Source organism: Passer montanus, unplaced genomic scaffold, assembly GCF_014805655.1.
Source record: "Passer montanus isolate IOZ18808 unplaced genomic scaffold, ASM1480565v1 scaffold177, whole genome shotgun sequence".
Classification (NCBI taxonomy): Eukaryota; Metazoa; Chordata; class Aves; order Passeriformes; family Passeridae; genus Passer; species Passer montanus.
Window position 1 is genome coordinate 592,064 of NW_024365048.1, and position 20,809 is coordinate 612,872.

General features: G+C 65.1%; 3 protein-coding genes across 3 annotated transcripts in view; 2 read left to right on the forward strand and 1 right to left on the reverse strand.

Moving 5' to 3' along the window:
• The window catches only part of CHKB (choline kinase beta), an 8,762-nt gene extending 4,328 nt beyond the window's left edge, over window positions 1-4,434 (reverse strand). Inside the window, exons 1-5 of the mRNA XM_039704580.1 lie at window positions 4,283-4,434; window positions 2,770-3,046; window positions 2,569-2,702; window positions 1,063-1,167; window positions 205-263 (exon numbers count right to left, since the gene is read on the reverse strand). Of these exons, the coding sequence (XP_039560514.1) occupies window positions 205-263; window positions 1,063-1,167; window positions 2,569-2,702; window positions 2,770-3,046; window positions 4,283-4,434 (727 nt within the window). The remainder of the gene's footprint in view (window positions 1-204; window positions 264-1,062; window positions 1,168-2,568; window positions 2,703-2,769; window positions 3,047-4,282) is intronic.
• On the forward strand, window positions 4,168-5,921 carry LOC120500128. The gene is made up of 4 exons (XM_039704584.1): window positions 4,168-4,856; window positions 5,216-5,317; window positions 5,360-5,485; window positions 5,582-5,921. The coding sequence occupies exons 1-4, from the start codon at window positions 4,572-4,574 to the stop codon at window positions 5,765-5,767; spliced, it is 699 nt and encodes a 232-aa protein (XP_039560518.1). The 5' UTR covers window positions 4,168-4,571; the 3' UTR covers window positions 5,768-5,921.
• A 4,193-nt stretch (window positions 5,922-10,114) lies between these two features.
• The window catches only part of MAPK8IP2 (mitogen-activated protein kinase 8 interacting protein 2), a gene marked incomplete at its 3' end in the record, with an annotated part of 19,589 nt that continues 8,894 nt past the window's right edge, over window positions 10,115-20,809 (forward strand). The window contains exons 1-5 of the mRNA XM_039704582.1: window positions 10,115-10,243; window positions 17,191-17,296; window positions 17,542-17,784; window positions 19,417-19,519; window positions 20,498-20,806. Of these exons, the coding sequence (XP_039560516.1) occupies window positions 10,179-10,243; window positions 17,191-17,296; window positions 17,542-17,784; window positions 19,417-19,519; window positions 20,498-20,806 (826 nt within the window). The remainder of the gene's footprint in view (window positions 10,244-17,190; window positions 17,297-17,541; window positions 17,785-19,416; window positions 19,520-20,497; window positions 20,807-20,809) is intronic.

The following is a 20,809-nucleotide window of genomic DNA, read 5'->3' on the forward strand; positions in this document are numbered from 1 at the left end:
TTTTGGGGGTGTGGGGGTTTGGGGGATTTGGGGGATTGGGGTTTGGGGGATTTGGGGTGTGAGGTTTGAAGATTGGGGGATTTGGGCTTTGGGGGATTGGGGTTTGAGAGATTGGGGTTTCGGGATTGGGGGATTGGGGTTTGGGGGATTGGGGTGTGGGAGATTTAGGGGGTCTGGGGGACAGGGCCACCCCCTGGCACTCACCCTCCTGCACGTCGTTGTGGCAGAAGACCACCGGGGACGGGGTGGCCTCCAGCAGGTCCCTGAGGGGAGAGAGGGGCTCAGAGGGGACACGGGAGGGGCTGGGCTGGGGACAGCCTGGGGACATGGGGGGACACCAGGGTACAGGGACATGGGGACAGCCCGGGGACACGGGGGGACACCAGGGTACGGGGACATGGGGACAGCCCGGGGACATGGGGGGACACCGGGGTATGGGGACATGGGGACAGCCCAGGGACATGGGGACAGTGTGGGGACAGCCTGAGGACATAGGGGGATCCCGGGATATGGGGACACGGAGGGACACCAGGGCCACGGGGACATGGGGGATGTGGGGATATGGGGACATGGGGACCTGGGGACAAGGGGACACCCGGCACACAGGGACACAGGGAAATGGGGACATGGGGACACCAAGGACATGGGATACAGGGACATGGAGATGGTCCAAGGAAATGGGGACACCCCGAGGACATGGGGGACACAGGGACACAGGGACATGTGAGACACAGAGAACCAAAGGCGTGGGTGACACCAGGACATGCAGGTGACACAGGTGACACCAGGGACACACAGGGACATGTGGGACACGGGGGACACCAGGGATAGGAGGACAAAGGGGACATGAGGGACACAGTGGGGGACCTGAGACAGAGGGGACAACGGGGACAAAGAGGACACTGGGGACAGGGGGGACACATAGGGTGCACCAGGGATGTGAGGACAAGGGTGACACCAGGGACACAGGGGACACAGGGAAGGACAGAACCACGGACGGCCCGGCCAGGGGCTGGGGTGGTGACAGGGGACAGCAGAGGGACACTCGGGGGTGGCAGTGACCTGAGGCTCCTCATCTCCTGCTCCAGGTTGTAGCCCCGGAGCTGCTCCAGCTGCTGCAGCTGCTCCGGCTCCGAGAACGTCAGCTCCGAGATCTGCTGCAGGTACCTGGGGACACGGGGACATGGGGACACCAGGGACAGAACCCCCAGAGCCCCCTGCCCCGCCCCGGCCACCCCAGGGCCACCCTCTGTGTCCCACAGGACCCGCTGGAAGTGGCCAGGGAATCCCTGGGGTCTGGACCTGCTGGGATTTGGGATCCCTGATCCCAATGGGATTTGGGATCCCTGATCCCAATGGGATTTGGGGTCCCTGCTCCCTGATCCCAATGGGATTGGAGTCCCCGCTCCCTGACCCCAATGGGATTTGGGGTCCCCACTCCCTGATCCCAACGGCATTTGGGGTCCCTGCTCCCTGACCCCAATGGGATTTGGGGTCCCCGCTCCCTGACCCCAATGGGATTTGGAATTGTCCCACCCCACTCCCTGCTCTCAGTAGGATTTGTGTCCCCTCTCCCCGTTCCCAGTGCGGTTTGGGTCCCCTCACCCCACTCCCTGTTCGCAGTGGGATTTTGTGTCCCCCATCCCTGTTCCCAGAGGAGTTTGGGTTCCCTCACCCCATTCCCTGTTCCCAGTGGGATTTTGGTCCCCACTCCCCATTCCCAGTAGGGTTTGTGTCCCCTCACCCCATCCCCATTCCCAGTGGAGTTTGGGGTCCCTCACCCCATTCCCAGTGGGACTTTGGCCCCCATCCCCATTCCCAGCGGGGTTTGTGTCCCCTCCCCCCATTCCCCATTCCCAGCAGGGTTTGTGTCCCCATCCCTGTTCCCAGAGGAGTTTGGGTTCCCTCACCCCATTCCCAGTGGCATTTTGGCCCCCCATCCCCATTCCCATGGGGTTTGTATCCCCTCACCCCATTCCCAGTGGGATTTTGGTCCCCATTCCCAGTGGCATTTTGGTCCCCCATCCCCATTTGGGTTTGTGTCCCCTCACCATTCCCAGTGGGATTTGGGGTCCCTCACCCCATTCCCAGTGGCATTTTGGCCCCCCATCCCCATTCCCAGTGGAGTTTGGGGTCCCTCACCCAATTCCCAGTGGGAGTTTGGTCCCCCCATCCCCATTCCCAGTAGGGTTTGTGTCCCCTCACCCCATCCCCATTCCCAGTAGGGTTTGTGTCCCCTCACCCCATCCCCATTCCCAGTGGAGTTTGGGGTCCCTCACCCCATTCCCAGTGGGATTTTGGTCCCCCATCCCCATTCCCAGTGGAGTTAGGGCCCCTCACCCCATTCCCAGTGGGACTTTGGCCCCCATCCCCGTTCCCAGAGGGGTTTGTGTCCCCTCACCCCATCCCCATTCCCAGTGGGATTTGGGGTCCCTCACCCTATTCCCAGTGGGATTTTGGCCCCCCATCCCTGTTCCCAGTGGGGTTTGTGTCCCCTCACCCCATTCCGCATTCCCAGCAGGGTTTGTGTCCCCATCCCTGTTCCCAGTGGGGTTTGTGTCCCCTCACCCCTCCATGGTCCCAAAGAGCCACTTGGGCTCCTTGTTGAAGGGCATGGCCATGCCGTGGAAGCGCGCCATGTTCACGGCGATCTCGGCCGACACCCGCGGCTCCCGCAGCTCCTCGGTGCGCAGCCGCCGGCTCTGGGGGGGCACGGGGGTTTGGGGGTGCCCGGCGGGGCACGGGGGGCGCGGGGGGCCCCGATCCTACCGGGAGGTACTGCTCCAGGCGGCCCTGCGGGAACACCCCGAAGAGGCGCGGGCCCAGCGCGCGCTCGGCCAGGATGGCGAACATGACGCTCTCGAGCACCAGCGAGTCCAGGCCCTGCGGGGGCGGCCAGGGGCGCCCCAAAACGGGGCACAGCGTGGGACACCAATCAGGGATCCCCGAAAATGGGAACCCCAAATTGGGGCCACAGCGTGGGACACCAATCAGGGAACCCCGAAAATGGGAACCCCAAATCGGGGCCACAGTGTGGGACACCAATCTGGGAGCCCCGAAAATGGGAACCCCAAAATGGGGCCACAGCATGGGACACCAATCAGTGAGCCCTGAAAATGGGATCCCCAAAATGGGGCCACAGCATGGGACACCAATCAGGGATCCCCAAGACGGGGCCACAACGTGGGACACCAATCAGGGAGCCCCGAAAATGGGAACCCCAAATCGGGGCCACAACGTGGGACACCAAAATGGGACACCAATCAGGGATCCCCAAAAGCAGGACCACAAATTGGGAAATCAAAAACACAGGACCACAAACAGGGACACCAGAAATGGGACCCCAAATCGGGACACCAAAAACATGGGACTCTAAAATGGGACACCAATCAGGGATCCCCAAGACGGGGCCACAGCATGGGACACCAAACATGGATCCCCAAAACGGGGCCAAAACGTGGGACACCAATCAGGGATCCCCAAGACGGGGCCACAGCGTGGGACACCAATCAGGGATCCCCAAAAGCGGGACCCCAAATCGGGGCCACAACGTGGGACACCAAAATGGGACACCAAAATGGGACCCTAAAAGCCGTGGGACAGGGACAATGGGGACACCAGGGGGACAGCGACACCCCCGCTCTGGATGTGCTGGGCACCTGGCAGGAGATGGGGACACTGGGGACAATGGATGGGAGACACCGGGAGAGGGACTGGGTACGGGTCTGGGGGGAAACTGGGGACACTGGGAGAGGGACCGGGACACCAGTCCGGGGGGACAACCCGGGGTAACTGGGGGACAGGGACGCTGGTCTGGGGGGCGACTGGGAGGGGACACTGGGACACAGCCCCGAGGGCAGCTGGGGACACTGGGGGACAGGGACACTGCTGAGGGGTGGGACAGCTGGGGACACTGGGGGAGGGTCGGGGAAGGGACGGGGACACTGCTCCGGGGGACAGCGGGGACACTGGGAGGGGACTGCGACACAGGTCTGGGGACACTGTGAGGGGACAGGGACACCGCTGTGAGGGGACAGGGTGGGACAGGGAGGGGACGGGAGATCGGAAGAGGGGACGGGGACACCGCTGTGAGGGGATAGGGGTGGGACAGGGACGCCGCTGTGAGGGGACAGGGAGGGGACAGGGACACCGCTGTGAGGGGACAGGGGTGGGACAGGGGTGGGACAGGGACACCGCTGTGAGGGACGCTTCCCCGAACCCTGGGACGAGACCACCGCGGAGAGGGCGGGGGGGAACTCCTCTCGCCCGTTCCGCTTCCTACCCGATGGGCCAGATACCGAACTCGTCCGGGCTGATGAGCTTCCAGGAGCCGGCCAGGAACTCGCGGCACCAGGCGTAGGCCTGCTGGCGGGTGGCGGCGGGGACATCGCCGTCCGCGCTGCCGCTGCCGCGGCCCCCCGCCGCCGCCGCCATGGTCGCCCCTGCCCCGTCCCGCTCGGCCTGGGCGGGGCCCGGCCAGCTTCTAACCAATAACAACGCTATTTTCTGATTGACTGTTTAATGGACCAATAGAAAGCCGCCTTGGGGAGGTGGCGCGTGCGCGGCAGCCAATGGGCGTGCTCGGCGGGATGCGGCGGAACGTGGAGGTGAAGGCGCGGCTGAGGGCGCGGGAGGAAGCGCTGAGGGCGGCCCTGAGGCTGCTGGGGCTGGGCCCGGCGGGCCCGGTGTGCCCCGGGGCCGGGCAGGAGCCGCCCCAGGTGTGCCCCGGGGCCGGGCCGGGCACGGGTGAGGGGCAGGAGCCGCCCCAGGCGTGCCCCGGGGCCGGGCAGGTGCTGCTCCAGACCGACACGTTCTTCCGGGTGCCGCGGGGGCGGCTCAAGCTGCGGCGGACACAGGTGAGGGAGGGCTGGAGGGGCTTGGCCCTGGCCCTGTCCTCACCTGTCCCCGTCTTCAGCTGTCCCTGCCTGTCCCTGTCCTCACCTGTCATCATCTGTCTTCACCTGTCCCCGTGCTCATCTCTCCCTGTGCTCACCTGTCGCTACTTGTCCCTCACCTGTCCCTGTGCTCACCTGTCCCTACCTGTCCCATTCTCACCTGTCGCTGTTCTCACCTGTCCCCATCCTCACCTGTCCCTCACCTGTCGCTGTGCTCACATGTCCCCATTCTCACCCGTCCCTGTCCCCATCCCCTTGCTCACCTGTCCCCATCCTCGCCTGTCCCGTGCTCAGCTGTCCCCTCCTGTGGCTGTCCCCAGGACGGCCGGGGGGAGCTGATTTTCTACGAGCGCCCCGACAGCGCCGGCCCCAAACTGTCCAGGTTCAGCATCACCCCCACGGCCGACCCCGAGGGGCTGCAGGTGAGCGGGGCTGGGTGGGCTGTGTGTCACCCCTGTCCCCAGGCGGTGCTGTCCCTGTCCCTGGGCGTGCTGGGCACGGTGAGGAAGGAGCGCCTGCTGCTCCTGCTGGGCCAGACCCGGCTGCACCTGGACCGGGTGCAGGGGCTCGGGGACTTCCTGGAGCTGGAGGTGAGGTGACACGGGGGGGGTGGCACCCCGGGTGGCCCCTGGTGACACGGGTGGCCCCTGGTGACACGGGTGGCCCCTGGTGACACGGGTGCCCAGGTGGTGCTGCGGCCGGGGCAGAGCGAGGAGGACGGGCAGCGCCGGGCGCGGGAGCTGCTGCGGGAGCTCGGGGTCGGGGAGCAGGACCTCGTGTCTGGGGCCTACCTGGACCTGCTGCTGGCACAGGGGGACAACGGGGACACCGCCCCGTGCCACCCCCCAGCTGGGCACGGGCAGCAGGGCTGAGGGCTGGGGGCTGCTGGCTGTGCCCGCCCTATAAACAGCTGTGCCTGCCCTATAAACACCCTGTATCCCCTATAGACACCCTGTGCCCACACCATAAACACCCTGTACCCACCCTATAAACACCCTGTGCCCACCCTATAAACACCCTGCACCTTGTCCCGCCCTATAAACACCCTGTCCCTTGTCCCACCCTATAAACACCCTGTGCCTTGTCCTACCCCACAGACACCCTGTATCCCTTATAGACACCCTGTGCTCACCCCATAGACACACTGTGCCTCCTATAGACACCCTGTGCCTTGTCCCACCCCATAAACACCCTGTGGACACCCTAAACTCCTCCATGGAAAACCTGTGCCTTGTTCCACCCCATAAACACACTGTGCCCCTATGGACACCCTGCACCTTGCCCCACCCTATAAACACGCTGTGCCTTGTCCCACCCTATAAACACCCTGTGCCCCTGTAAACACCCTGTACCCACCCTATAAACACGCTGTGCCTTGTCCCACCCTATAAACACCCTGTGCTCCTATGGACACCCTGTGCCCACCCCACAGACACCCTGTACCCCCTATGGGCACCCTAAACCCCTCCATGGACACCCTGTACCTTGTCCCACCCCACAGACACCCCCACCCCATAATGCCCCCCAGAAACCCCATACCCACCCCAATCCATTCCAGGAGCCAAAGTTTGGGATCGATCCGGGGTGGAATTCATGGATCCTGGGGATGGAAATGCTTGGAAAACTTCCTCTGCTGTGCCCGTGGGATCTCCTGGATCCCAGGGATCTTTGGGATGGGCTGGGAGGTCCTTGCCAGGCAGGCCCCACCAGGACTGGGGAATTGTGGAATCCTTGCCCATGGAATGGCGGCAGTGCCTCGGGAAGGGCCCCCGAGCCCCCCTGGGCTGGGCAGGGGCTGCCAGGGATCCGTGCAGGGAGAGCCCGGGAAAAGTGGGATCTGGGCCGGGCTGGGGCCAGGGCAGCTCTGCTGGGATCGGGGCAGGGATGGGGAATGTCCTTCTGGCTGTGCCCAGCTCCTGCCAGGAGCCCGCGGGGATCGGGATCTGCTCCAGGGAAGGAGCCCCGGGAGAAGAGGGAGCGGCCTCAGGCTGGCCCAGGGCAGGCCCAGCTCCCACATTTGGGATCGTTTGCCATGGAAAGGGGTCAGGCCTTGGCAGGGCCCAGAGGAATCCCAGAACATCCGGAGCAGGATCCCAAAGGAGCATCGAGCCCAGCTGATCCTTGGAAATCCTTTGAAGTCCCTTAAAGCTGCAGTTCCTGCTGGAGTTTGGGAATCTCCGGACTTGGGAAGATCCTGGGGCTCAAGACCCTGGGGGGAGCTGCTGGAACCCCAAATCCCGCTGGGGCAGGGCCGTGCCCCAAAACCCCAAAGGAACGAAGATGGGAGTGGGAATGTTGGGGTGAGGATGGATGGATGGATGGATGATGGATGATGGATGGACGGATGGATGGATGGATGGATGACGGATGATGGATGGATGGCTGATGGATGGATGATGGATGGAGGATTGAAGGATGGATGGTGGATGGATGGATGGATGGATGACGGATGATGGATGGATGGCTGATGGATGGATGATGGATGGAGGATTGAAGGATGGATGGTGGATGGATGGATGGATGGATGACGGATGATGGATGGATGGCTGATGGATGGATGATGGATGGAGGATTGAAGGATGGATGGTGGATGGATGGATGGATGGATGACGGATGATGGATGGATGGCTGATGGATGGATGATGGATGGAGGATTGAAGGATGGATGGTGGATGGATGGATGGATGGATGACGGATGATGGATGGATGGCTGATGGATGGATGATGGATGGAGGATTGAAGGATGGATGGTGGATGGATGGATGGATGGATGACGGATGATGGATGGATGGCTGATGGATGGATGATGGATGGAGGATTGAAGGATGGATGGTGGATGGATGGATGGATGGATGACGGATGATGGATGGATGGCTGATGGATGGATGATGGATGGAGGATTGAAGGATGGATGGTGGATGGATGGATGGATGGATGACGGATGATGGATGGATGGCTGATGGATGGATGATGGATGGAGGATTGAAGGATGGATGGTGGATGGATGGATGGATGGATGACGGATGATGGATGGATGGCTGATGGATGGATGATGGATGGAGGATTGAAGGATGGATGGTGGATGGATGGATGGATGGATGACGGATGATGGATGGATGGCTGATGGATGGATGATGGATGGAGGATTGAAGGATGGATGGTGGATGGATGGATGGATGGATGACGGATGATGGATGGATGGCTGATGGATGGATGATGGATGGAGGATTGAAGGATGGATGGTGGATGGATGGATGGATGGATGACGGATGATGGATGGATGGCTGATGGATGGATGATGGATGGAGGATTGAAGGATGGATGGTGGATGGATGGATGGATGGATGACGGATGATGGATGGATGGCTGATGGATGGATGATGGATGGAGGATTGAAGGATGGATGGTGGATGGATGGATGGATGGATGACGGATGATGGATGGATGGCTGATGGATGGATGATGGATGGAGGATTGAAGGATGGATGGTGGATGGATGGATGGATGGATGACGGATGATGGATGGATGGCTGATGGATGGATGATGGATGGAGGATTGAAGGATGGATGGTGGATGGATGGATGGATGGATGACGGATGATGGATGGATGGCTGATGGATGGATGATGGATGGAGGATTGAAGGATGGATGGTGGATGGATGGATGGATGGATGACGGATGATGGATGGATGGCTGATGGATGGATGATGGATGGAGGATTGAAGGATGGATGGTGGATGGATGGATGGATGGATGACGGATGATGGATGGATGGCTGATGGATGGATGATGGATGGAGGATTGAAGGATGGATGGTGGATGGATGGATGGATGGATGACGGATGATGGATGGATGGCTGATGGATGGATGATGGATGGAGGATTGAAGGATGGATGGTGGATGGATGGATGGATGGATGACGGATGATGGATGGATGGCTGATGGATGGATGATGGATGGAGGATTGAAGGATGGATGGTGGATGGATGGATGGATGGATGACGGATGATGGATGGATGGCTGATGGATGGATGATGGATGGAGGATTGAAGGATGGATGGTGGATGGATGGATGGATGGATGACGGATGATGGATGGATGGCTGATGGATGGATGATGGATGGAGGATTGAAGGATGGATGGTGGATGGATGGATGGATGGATGACGGATGATGGATGGATGGCTGATGGATGGATGATGGATGGATCATTGGTGGATGGATGAAGGATGGATGATGGATGGATGGATGGATGGGGATGTTGGGAGGGTTTGCAATGGGGATGTTGGGATGGACAGGATTTTCAGGAATGGGCACAGGCAGGAGTGAGCCATGGAGGGGGTTGGGGTGCTCTGGGTGTCCCCTGGGCCCTGTGGGGGCACTGAAGTGGCCTCGGCCTCGACTGGGGCCATGGGGGTGGCACTGAGGGAGCTGGGGACACAGGGGGACACCATGGGAATTGGGGACATGGGGGCACACTGAGGGAATTGTGGGACATGAGGACACTGAGGAAATTGGGCAGACAGGGGGACACAGAGGGAATTGGGGACACGGGGGGACGCTGAGGGACCCCACATCCCACGGGTGGCAGTGCGGGGGTCCCATTGCCCGCCCGCCAAGCTGGGGCCGTCCCTGGCGTCCCCTGCCCGTCCCCGGTGTCCCCTCGGGCCACCCGCCGTGGCCGCTGTCCGGTCCCGGGCTGCAGCACCAGGGACAGCTCCGCTCGGGCCCCGCACGGCTCCCGACGCCCTCAGCCACCCTATAGAGCGACCCTATAGAGCGCCCCACAGGGCCCGGTCCCCTATAGAGTCCTGACCCCCTTGTAGGCTCCCCGATCCCCTATAGACCCCCCGATCCCCTATAGACCCCCCGATCCCCTCCAGACCCCTGACCCCTGTGCTCTGCTGGTCCCCACACGGCTCCTGTCCCCTCTTACCGACCCCACAGACCCCCTGAGCCCCTGATGGATCTCTCAGCACCTCTGCAGAGCTTCGGGATCCCCTACAGACCCCCCGATCCCCTATAGAGACCCCCCGATCCCCTATAGATCCTCTGTCCCTTGTTCTCCTCTCGCGCGTTCAGCACCGCGGACAGCTCCGCTCCCGGCCCCGTCACCGCCGCTGCAGAGCCCTGAACCCCCCGCGGACCCCCTGAACCCCCCGCGGACCCCCTGACCACCCTACGGACCCCCTGACCGCCCCATGGACCCGCTCCCGCAGCTCCTCCCGCCGCCCCCCCCGCTCCCGCAGCTCCGCAGTCCGGCGCAGCCCCGGCCGGAGAAAATGGCGGATCGCGCCGAGATGTTCTCGCTCTCCACCTTCCACTCGCTGTCCCCGCCCGGCTGCCGGTGAGCGGGGGATGCGCGGGGGATGCGCGGGGGGGATGCGGGGTCGCGCTGCCCTTCCCCTCCCGCCGTGCCGCCCTTGCACCGGGCCCGCACCCCGGGCTCCCCCCCCGCCCGTTCCTTCACCTTGGGGTGCGGGACCGGGGGGCTCCTCCCGCCCCCCGCCCCGTCGGGCCCTTCCCTTGCCTTCCCCACCCCGCCCCGGAGGATGCGCGGGGTCCCCTCCGTCCCCTTCCCCCGGCCGGGCTCGGAGCCCCCCCGGCGCACCCCGGGGCCGCCGCGGGAGGAGCGGCCGCCGCCTCTTTGTCTCTCCCGAGGCGCCGCAGCGGCCCCGGGATGGGGACGGGGACGGGGATGGGGTGGCGGGGTGCGGGGGTGTGGGGTCGGGGTGCGGGTCGGGGTGCGGGCCCCGGGCCGGGCTGGCGCACTGCGGGGCCGAGCCGCCCGGCGGGGGAACGGGAAGGGCAGGAGGCGGCGGCGAGGGGCACCGGGAGGGCCCCGGGGATGCGGGAGCTGCGGAGAGAGGAGCAGGGGACAGCGGGGCTGCGGGACGTGCCCTTGGCTGGCTGGGGCCTGTGCTGGGCAGGGCTCCCCGTGCCCAGGATGTCCCCGTGCCCAGGATGTCCCCGTGCCTGAGCATCCGCTTGCTCGGACTGTCCCCTCCCTGAGAATCCCCGTCCCCAGGATGTCCCCTCCCTCAGCATCCCCGTGCCCAGGATGTCCCCGTCCCTGAACATCTGCCTGTTCGGACTGTCCCCTCCCTGAGCATTCCCGTCCCCAGGATGTCCCCTTCTCTGAGCGTCCCCGTCCCCAGGATGTCCCTGTCCCCGGGCTGTCCCTGTCCCCGGGCTGTCCTGCCCGCGGTGGCGCAGGGAGGGGACGCCACGGCCTCGCCGGGGCTGCTCGGCGCCGGGCCGGGCCCTGGGGCAGCCGAGCCCCGTCCGGGGAGCGGGAGCTGCGCCCGGAGCCATCCCAAAGCCCGGGGCCGCTCCCTGGGGCGGCTGTGGCTCCCCGAGCATGCCGAGATCCAGCCGGGAATGGTGACGGGGAAACCGAACCCGGCTGAGCCTTTCCCAAGGAGCCGCGGGGAGCCCGGCCCGGCTTGGAGGGGCTGGAGAGGAGAGGCCGGGATGGGCTGGGAATGCCCGATGTGGGAATGGATGCCCCATGTGGGAATGGATGCCCGATGTGGGAATGCTCCCTGGATGAGGGAATGCTCGATGTGGGAATTCTCCCTCGATGTGGGAATTCTCCCTCGATGAGGGAATGGATGCTCGGTGAGGGAATTCCAGGCGCGCACGCAGCCGGGCCTTGGGATGGCTCCCACCTCCCGCTCGGGCCGTGGCAGCCCCAGGTGCCAGTCAGGAGCCCCCGGTCCCCAATTTGGGGTGACCACGGGGTCAGAGCCGGCTCCGGCAGCGGCCGGGGGTCCCGGCTGCAGTGGGGGTCCCTTCCCGGCCGCTGCGGGGTCCCCTCCGTCGCTCGGAGCCGCCCCCGGCAGTGCGCAGGGAGCGGGGCTGGCAGCGATGGGGAAATTCCAGCGGCAGCGCTCCCCGGGGAGCCCGGCCCTGGCAGCGCTGGCACCGCCGGTGTCCCTGCCCGGCCCTCCCGGCCCCGAGCCCCCCGCCAGGGCCCTTTTGGGGTCCCCTCCGGCCCATCCCGGCCGGTTCCAGCCCTTCCCGATGCCCTCTGCCTGTGCCGGGCTGGGTGAGCCCCCCCCGCCGTGTCCCCGCCCTCGGCTCCGCTCCTGTCCCTCGGTGCCAGCTGGCCTCGGGAGTGTCCCCAAGGTGGGGACAGGCACTGTCCTTGTTCCCGCTGCTCATCCCCTGTGTCCCTGCACCCCTGGCCGGGGCGCTGCCTTTGGCCCCAGCCCGGTGCCCAGGGTCCCATCGGGGACATCGTGGGGCTGGGTGGGCTCTCACTGCTGGTTCCACCCCACCAGTGTCCCCATCCCACTGTGCCATTCCCACCCCACCGCAGTGTCCCCATCCCATCCCATCCCATCCCATGGATCCCATCCCATGGATCCCATCCCATCCCATCCCATGGATCCCGTCCCATCCCATCCCATGGATCCCATCCCGTCCCATCCCATGGATCCCATCCCATCCCATCCCATCCCCGTGTCCCCCAGGAGCTGCTCCCCCAGTGAGGAGGGTCCAGGGGTGCTGGAGGGGACCCGCAGGTCCCCAGGAGGACTCAGCCCCACTGTCCCTGTCCCCCTGTGTGCCCATGACACCCCCTAAGGCCCTGGGGACAACAGAGGGTCCCGGGGTTCTTCCTGCAGGGGACAGGCCCCGATTTTCTGTGGGGTTGGGGAGATGGTTTTGCACCCCAAAGGGCTCTGCACCCCCAGGGCTCTGCTCCCTGACACCCCGAGACTGCTCTTCAGCATTCTGGGACTCTGCACCCCATAAAATCGGGTCCTTGTGCCCCAAAGGGCTCTGCACCCCCACACCCTGGGCTGTGCACCCCAAAGGGCTCTGCACCCCAACCCTTCAGGATTCTGCACCCCAAAACCCCGGGGCTCTGTTCCTCAATGCCCCAGGCTCTAACCCTATAACCCAGCAGGTTCTGCACCCCAAAACCCCGGGGCTCTGTTCCTCAATGCCCCAGGTTCTGACCCTATAACCCAGCAGGTTCTGCACCCCAAAACCCCGGGGCTCTGTTCCTCAATGCCCCAGGTTCTGACCCTATAACCCAGCAGGTTCTGCACCCCAAAACCCCGGGGCTCTGTTCCTCAATGCCCCAGGCTCTGACCCTATAACCCAGCAGGTTCTGCACCCCAAAACCCCGGGGCTCTGTTCCTCAGTACCCCAGGTGCTGATCCTATAACCCAAAAGTCTCTGCGCCCCAATACCCCAAAAGTCTCTGCACCCCACTATCCCAGAAGGTTCTGCACACCAAAACCTTCCTGCTCTCCAACACCCCGGGGCTCTGCACCCCAACACCTCAGAGTTCAGCACCCTGAAACCCCAAAGTGTTCTGATCCCCAGAGGGTTCTGCACCTCGACATCCCATACTCTGCACCCCAAAGACTTCTGCACCCCAAAATTTCTGTTCCCCTACACGCCCGGGCTCTGCACCCGAAGGACTTTACACCGCAGCACCCCAGGGCTCTGCACCCCAAAAGGCTGCGCTCCCCAACACCCGGGACCCTTCACCCCCAGCCCCGGGGCTCCCCGGCCCCCGCGGCCTTTGGGGCCGCGCTCGGCCCCGCTCCCGCCGCAGCCCCGTTCCCGTCTCCGTTCCTGCCGCTTTTGCCCCAAATCTGCGCGGATTCGGCGCGGCCGTGCCCTACTTCTGGGAATTATGGGATTAGGGGAATCTTCCTGCCGGGGGAGCGGGAGCTGCGCCGCGGGGGGGACAGGGGACAGCCCTGGGCCCCCTCTGGGCTCTGACCCTGCTGCCACCCTGAGGGCTGAGCCCCCGAGCCCCCCCGGGTGTCCCCAACCCACCGAGGGTGGGCACAGGGTCCCAGTGGCACCTGGCTGCTGTCACACCCCCCTGGGTACAAGCTCGGGGTCCTGTGTTTCCCCAACACCACCGAGGGTGGGCACAGGGTCCCACTGGTACCCAGCTGCTGCCACACCCCGCTGGGGACCAGCTGGGTGTCCTGTGTGTCCCCAACGCCCTGGAAGGTGGCACCTGGCTGCTGTCACACCCCCCTTGGGGACAAGCTCGGGGTCCTGTGTGTCCCCAACTCCACCGAGGATGGGCACAGTGTCCCAGTGGCACATGGCTGCTGTCACACCCCCCTGGGGCTGGTCCTGTGTGTCCCCAAACCCATGGAGGGTGGGCACAGGGTCCCACTGGTGCCCAGGTGCTGCTGGGGGACCCTGGGTGTCCCCAACCCCACGGAGGGTGGGCACAGTGTCCCAGTGGCACCTGGCTGCTGTCACACCCCCCTGGGGCTGGTCCTGTGTGTCCCCAAACCCATGGAGGGTGGGCACAGGGTCCCACTGGTGCCCAGGTGCTGCTGGGGGACCCTGGGTGTCCCCAAACCTATGGAAGGTGGCACAGTGTCCCAGTGGCACCTGGCTGCTGTCACACCCCCCTGGGTACAAGCTCGGGGTCCTGTGTTTCCCCAACACCACCGAGGGTGGGCACAGGGTCCCACTGGTACCCAGCTGCTGCCACACCCCGCTGGGGACCAGCTGGGTGTCCTGTGTGTCCCCAAAGCCCTGGAAGGTGGCACCTGGCTGCTGTCACACCCCCCTTGGGGACAAGCTCGGGGTCCTGTGTGTCCCCAACTCCACCGAGGATGGGCACAGTGTCCCAGTGGCACATGGCTGCTGTCACACCCCCCTGGGGCTGGTCCTGTGTGTCCCCAAACCCATGGAGGGTGGGCACAGGGTCCCACTGGTGCCCAGGTGCTGCTGGGGGACCCTGGGTGTCCCCAAACCTATGGAAGGTGGCACAGTGTCCCAGTGGCACCTGGCTGCTGCCACACCCCTCTGGGGCTGGTCCTGTGTGTCCCCAACCCCACCGAGGGTGGGCACTGGGTCCCACTGGTGCCCAGGTGCTGCCACACCCCGCTGGGGACCAGCTGGGTGTCCTGTGTGTCCCCAACCCCACCGAGGGTGGGCACTGGGTCCCACTGGTGCCCAGGTGCTGCCACACCCCGCTGGGGACCAGCTGGGTGTCCTGTGTGTCCCCAACGCCCTGGAAGGTGGCACCTGGCTGCTGTCACACCCCCCTTGGGGACAAGCTCGGGGTCCTGTGTGTCCCCAACTCCACCGAGGATGGGCACAGTGTCCCAGTGGCACCTGGCTGCTGCCACACCCCTCTGGGGCTGGTCCTGTGTGTCCCCAACCCCACCGAGGGTGACCAGAGGGTCCCAGTGGCACCCAGGCCGTATCTCCCACCTCACCTCACCCCCCCAAACCCCAGTTTCTGTTTTGCACCCCCAAACCGTGCCGGATTTTGGGATTCTCTCCGCTCCGTGCTTCCCGGAGCCGCTGGTTTCCATGGCAGCCCCGCTCCCTGGCAATGCGCTCAGGGATGTCACAGCCCGCTCCCCTTTGTCACCCCGGCCACGCCGCTGTGACCCCCCCGCAGCGCAGGTCACCCCAAGCCTGGGGATGTCCCCACCTCGGCTCCGGCCATTCGGGAATTTGGGACATGTGGTGGCCTCGGCGCCTCCGCGGTGCCACCGCGTGGTGACAGCAGCGTGGCGGGGTGTGCCCGTGGCTGTCCTGTGCCAGCACCCAGGGGTGACAGGGCTTGGTGCCACCTCCATCCGGCACCCAGGGGTGACGGGGTGTGGGCACATGTCCCTGTGTTATGGTGACATGTCCCTGTGCTGGCACTAAGAGCTGACAGGGTTTGGTGCCATGTCCGTGTGGCACCCAGGAGTGACAGGATTGTGGTGCCATGTCCCTGTGTTATGGTGACATGTCCCTGTGCTGGCACTAAGATGTGACAGGGTTTGGTGCCACGTCCCTGTGTTATGGTGAGGTGTCCCTGGTGGCTGTCCCATGCTGGCACCAAGGGGTGGCAGGGCTGTGGTGACATGTCCCTGTGGCACCCAGAGGTGACAGGGTTGTGGCAATGTGTCCCTGTATTATGGTGACATGTCCCTGTGTTTTGGTGGCTGTCCCATGCTGGCATCAAGGGGTGGCAGGGCTGTGGTGACATATCCATGTGGCACCAGAGGTGACAGGGTTGTGGTGCCATGTCCGTGTGGCACCCAGGAGTGACAGGATTGTGGTGCCATGTCCCTGTGTTATGGTGACATGTCCCTGTGTTTTGGTGGCTGTCCCATGCTGGCACCAAGGGGTGGCAGGGCTGTGGTGACATGTCCCTGTGGCACCCAGAGGTGACAGGGTTGTGGCAATGTGTCCCTGTATTATGGTGACATGTCCCTGTGTTTTGGTGGCTGTCCCATGCTGGCATCAAGGGGTGGCAGGGCTGTGGTGACATATCCATGTGGCACCAGAGGTGACAGGGTTGTGGTGCCATGTCCGTGTGGCACCCAGGAGTGACAGGATTGTGGTGCCATGTCCCTATGTTATGGTGACATGTCCCTGTGCTGGCACTAAGATGTGACAGGGTTTGGTGCCACGTCCCTGTGTTATGGGGAGGTGTCCCTGTGGTTGTCCCATGCTGGCACCCAGGGGTGGCAGGGTTGTGGTGACATGTCTGTGTGACACCCAGAGGTGACAGGGTCCTTGTGATACCGGAGGTGACAGGGTTGTAGTGACATGTCCTTGTGGTTTGCTTGTGTTGGCACCCAGGGGTGACAGGGTTTGGTGCCATGTCCCTGTGTTATGGTGACACGTCCCTCTGGCTGTCCTGTGACAGAGTTATGGTGCCACACCCATGTGGCACCAGAGGTGACAGTGTCCTGGTGCCATGTCCCTGTGGCACCAGAGGTGACAGAGCTGTGGCACCATGTCCGTCTGGCACATGGGGTGGCAGTGTCCTGGTGCCATGTATGTGTGGCACAGAGGTGACAGGGTTGTGGTGCCATGCCCGTGTGGCACAGAGGTGACAGAGCTGAGGTGCCATGTCCATGTGGCACCCAGGGGTGGCAGTGTCCTGGTGCCATGTCCCTGTGGCACCAGAGGTGACAGAGCTGTGGCACCATGTCCGTCTGGCACATGGGGTGGCAGTGTCCTGGTGCCATGTATGTGTGGCACAGAGGTGACAGGGCTGTGGTGCCATGTCTGTGTAACACGCAGGAGTGAGAGAGTTAAGGTGCCATGCCCGTGTGGCACAGAGGTGGCAGAGCTGAGGTGCCATGTCCATGTGGCACCCAGGGGTGGCAGTGTCCTGGTGCCATGTCCCTGTGGCACAGAGGTGGCAGTGTCGTCCTGCCCTGTCCCTGGTGCCCCCACGCTGACAGTGCCACCCACGCACAGATGTCCCCGTGGTGCCACTTTGCTGCCGTGCTGCCCCGGGGGCCTGGCCGGGCTGTCGCCGAGCGCTGTCCCCTCTGTCCCCAGGCCCCCCCAGGACATCAGCCTGGAGGAGTTCGATGACGAGGACCTGTCGGAGATCACGGACGACTGCGGCATCGGCCTCAACTACGACTCGGACCACTACGAGAAGGTGCGGGACACCGCGGGGACACCTTGGGGACACCTTGGGGACACCGCGGGGACACCGCGGGGACACCACGCTGCCGCAGCGCTGGCTTCGGCGGCTCTGCGGCTGCTGAGGCCAGCGGCACCAGCCGGGGGTCCCTTGTGCCCTCCGGGACACCCCAGGGAGGGGACCGGGGCCGCTGCCACCCCTCGGTGGCGGGGAGGGTGGCCCCGGCTGTCCCCGCGTCCCTGACGCGGTGCCACCCGCAGGACTGCCTGGTGCTGGAGCGCGGGGAGCAGCCGCACCCCGTGTGCACCTTCCAGGACGACTTCCAGGAGTTCGAGATGATCGACGACAACGACGACGACGACGACGAGGAAGAGGAGGAGGAGGAAGGCAACGAGCTGGAGGCGCCGCCGTCCCCTTCGGCCTCGCCCATCCCCTCGCCCGCCCTGGAGGAGACGCAGAAGCACCGCCCCACCACGCTCAACCTGACGGCCCCGGGCACGCAGGTGAGCCCCGCTGGCCGCGGGGGTCCCCTTGCCCCGGGGTCACTGTCCCCATGACCCCGGGGTCTGCGTCACATCCCTCATGGGGTCTGTGTCACATCCCCTCCGGGGTCACTGTCCCCATCCCCCTGAGGTCACTGTCCCTTCCCTTCCCTGGTCACTGTCCCTTTCCCCCCTAGGGTCCCTTCCCTTCTGTGGTCACTGTCCCTTTCCCCCAGGGATCTGTGTCCCTTCCCCTCCTTGGGTCACTGTCCCCATCCCCCCGGGATCTGTGTCCCTTCCCTTCCCTGGTCACTGTCCCCATCCCCCCGGGATCTGTGTCCCTTCCCTCCTGGTGTCACTGTCCCTTTCTCCCCGGATCTCTGTCCCTTTCCCCCATTCCCCCCGGGGTTCCCCGTCCCCGGCGCCCCCCCCGTGCCGTGCCCCCCGTTTCCCCGGGCTCGGGGCTCCCCGGGGGTGTCCCCCCAGCCGTGTCGCCGCAGGGGTGTCCCCGTGTCGCGGCGCACGCGCCGCCGCAGTGCGTGGGCACCGCGCGCGGAGCGGCTGCGGCCGCCGGCGTTGCCAGGGAACCGCGGCCCTCGGGAATCTCGGGGGGCCCCCCCTTTTCCCGGGAGGGCACCGCGCTCTGCCGGGCTCCGGGGGGTGGCGGTCACCGCGGGGGGACACAGCCCGGGGGTCCTGCCCGGTCCTGCCCTGCCCGGCCGGGTCCCCGCGCGGCTCCGTCATCCCTCGGAGGGGCGGGTGGAGCCCCTGGATCCGCCCCATGGCGGGGTCCGGGCAGAGGTGACATCCTGGTCCTCGGCCTTGTGTCCCTGTGTCCCCCCTGCAGCCACCCCTGTGTCCCCCCTGCAGCCATCTCTGTCCCCGCATCCCCCGTCCCCTGTCCTTAACCCCTCCACCACCCTTCACCCGTCGTCCCACAACGTGTCCCTCATCCCTGTCCCCTCCAGCCCGTCCCCGTCCCCTTCATCCCACATCTCCCATTCCCACACCCCCATTCCCACACCCCCCGTTCCCACATTCCCCATCTCCCCATTCCCGTTCCCCCATCCCTCTCCCACTCCCATTCCCATATCCCTGTCCCCTCGGTTCCCACCCCAATCCCTGTCAGGGCCGTCCCGTTTGGTGCCCGGCCGCGCTCCCTAATCCCCGCTCCCGCCGAGCCGAGCCGTGCCGGGCCGTGCCGGGATTAGCGCTGCCCGCACTTCCCGGCGGGATTAATCCACAGCTGCCGGCGCGACATTCCCGAACATCCCGGGGGCTCCCCACACGCTGCGGGGTGCGGCCGTGCTCCCGGCCTCGCACACGGGTGTCCCGCGGTCAGCGCCGCTGCTGGCTCCTGGCCTGGGGTGGGCACCGTGCCACCCGTGCCGTGCCGTGCCGTGCCGTGCCGTGCCCGGCCCCTGGCGCGTCTGGCCGGGCAGGGGACGCAGGGATGCGGCGGCCCTAATCCCATAAACCAGGCACTCCCGAGCCCTCCCTGCGGCACCCTGGAACCTGTCTGCCATCCCCACCCCCCGAGCCCCCATCCCTGCCCCCTGAACCCCCCCCGTGTCCCCCCCGGTGTCCCCCCGGTGTCCCCGGGCTCTCCCGGTTCGGGGGGCTGCCCTGAGCCCCGCTCTGCTGTCCCCGCAGGATTCCCTGAACAACAACGGCGGCTTCGCCCCGCCCGCGCCGCGCCCCAGCTGGCAGGACGCGCTGCTGCACTCCTCCTCCTCCTCCTCTTCCTCACACACCGGTGAGCGCGGCGTGGGACACTGGCGGGGGACAGCGGGGCTGGGACCCCGCGGGGTGACACTGGCGGGGGACAGCGGGGCTGGGACAGCGGGGCTGGGACAGTGGGGCTGTGACAATGGCGGGGTGACAGTGGGGCTGTGACAGTGGGGCTGGGACAGTGGGGCTGTGACAGTGGGTGTGTGACAGTGGTGGGGTGACATTGGGGCTGTGACAATGGCAGGGTGACACTGGCGGGGGACAGCGGGCATGTGCCAGGGTGGCTGTGCCAGTGGCGGGGTGACAGTGGGGCTGTGACAATGCAGGTGTGACAATGCAGGTGTGACATTTGGGCTGTGACAGTAGGGCTGTGCCAATGTGTGACGGGTGCGACAGTGGGGTGTGACAGCAGGGTGTGACAAGCAGGCTGTGACAGTGCAGGTGTGACAATGCAGGTGTGACAGGGGGCTGTGCCAGCTCGGCTGTGACAGTGGGGTGTGACAGTGGGGCTGTGACAATGCAGGTGTGACAGTGGGGTGTGACAGTGGGGCTGTGACAGCAGGCATGTGCCAGCACGGCTGTGCCACCGCGGGTGTGACATTTGGGCTGTGACAATGCAGGCGTGACATTTGGGCTGTGCCAGTGGGGTGTGCCACAGGCGTGACAATGCAGGTGTGACAATGCAGGTGTGACATTTGGGCTGTGACAGTAGGGCTGTGCCAATGTGTGACGGGTGCGACAGTGGGGTGTGACAGCAGGGTGTGACAGCAGGCTGTGACAGTGCAGGTGTGACAATGCAGGTGTGAGAGTGGGGCTGTGCCAACGGGGTGTAACAGTGGGCATGTGACAGTGGGACTGTGCCAATGCGGGTGTGACATTTGGGCTGTGACAATGCAGGCGTGACATTTGGGCTGTGGCAGTGGGGTGTGCCACCGCGGGTGTGAGGCCGGCTCCCGCGGCCGCCCCGCGGGGTGACGCCGGCTCCGTGTCGCCCTCCCCGCAGGACACTCGTCCCCCCACGCCTGCATCCTGGACGGACCCTGCCTGGAGAGCCCGCCGGGCCCCGGGGGGGCTCCCCCCTCGCTGCCGCCCTCCCCCCTGGACTCGCAAGGCAACAGCCCCGAGTCCCTGGCACATGGTAACCCATCGCCCCCGAGAGCCGCGCCCGATTTTAACATGAACCTCATCTCCGCTGCGCTCCGAGCTCCGCTCTCCCCGCCGCGCCCCCGCCAGCCGCCCCCGCCTCACCCCTGTCTCTCTCCAACAGGGCCCGCGGCTCCCCCCGGCGCCCCCGAGGCCGCCCCCCCGCCCCAGG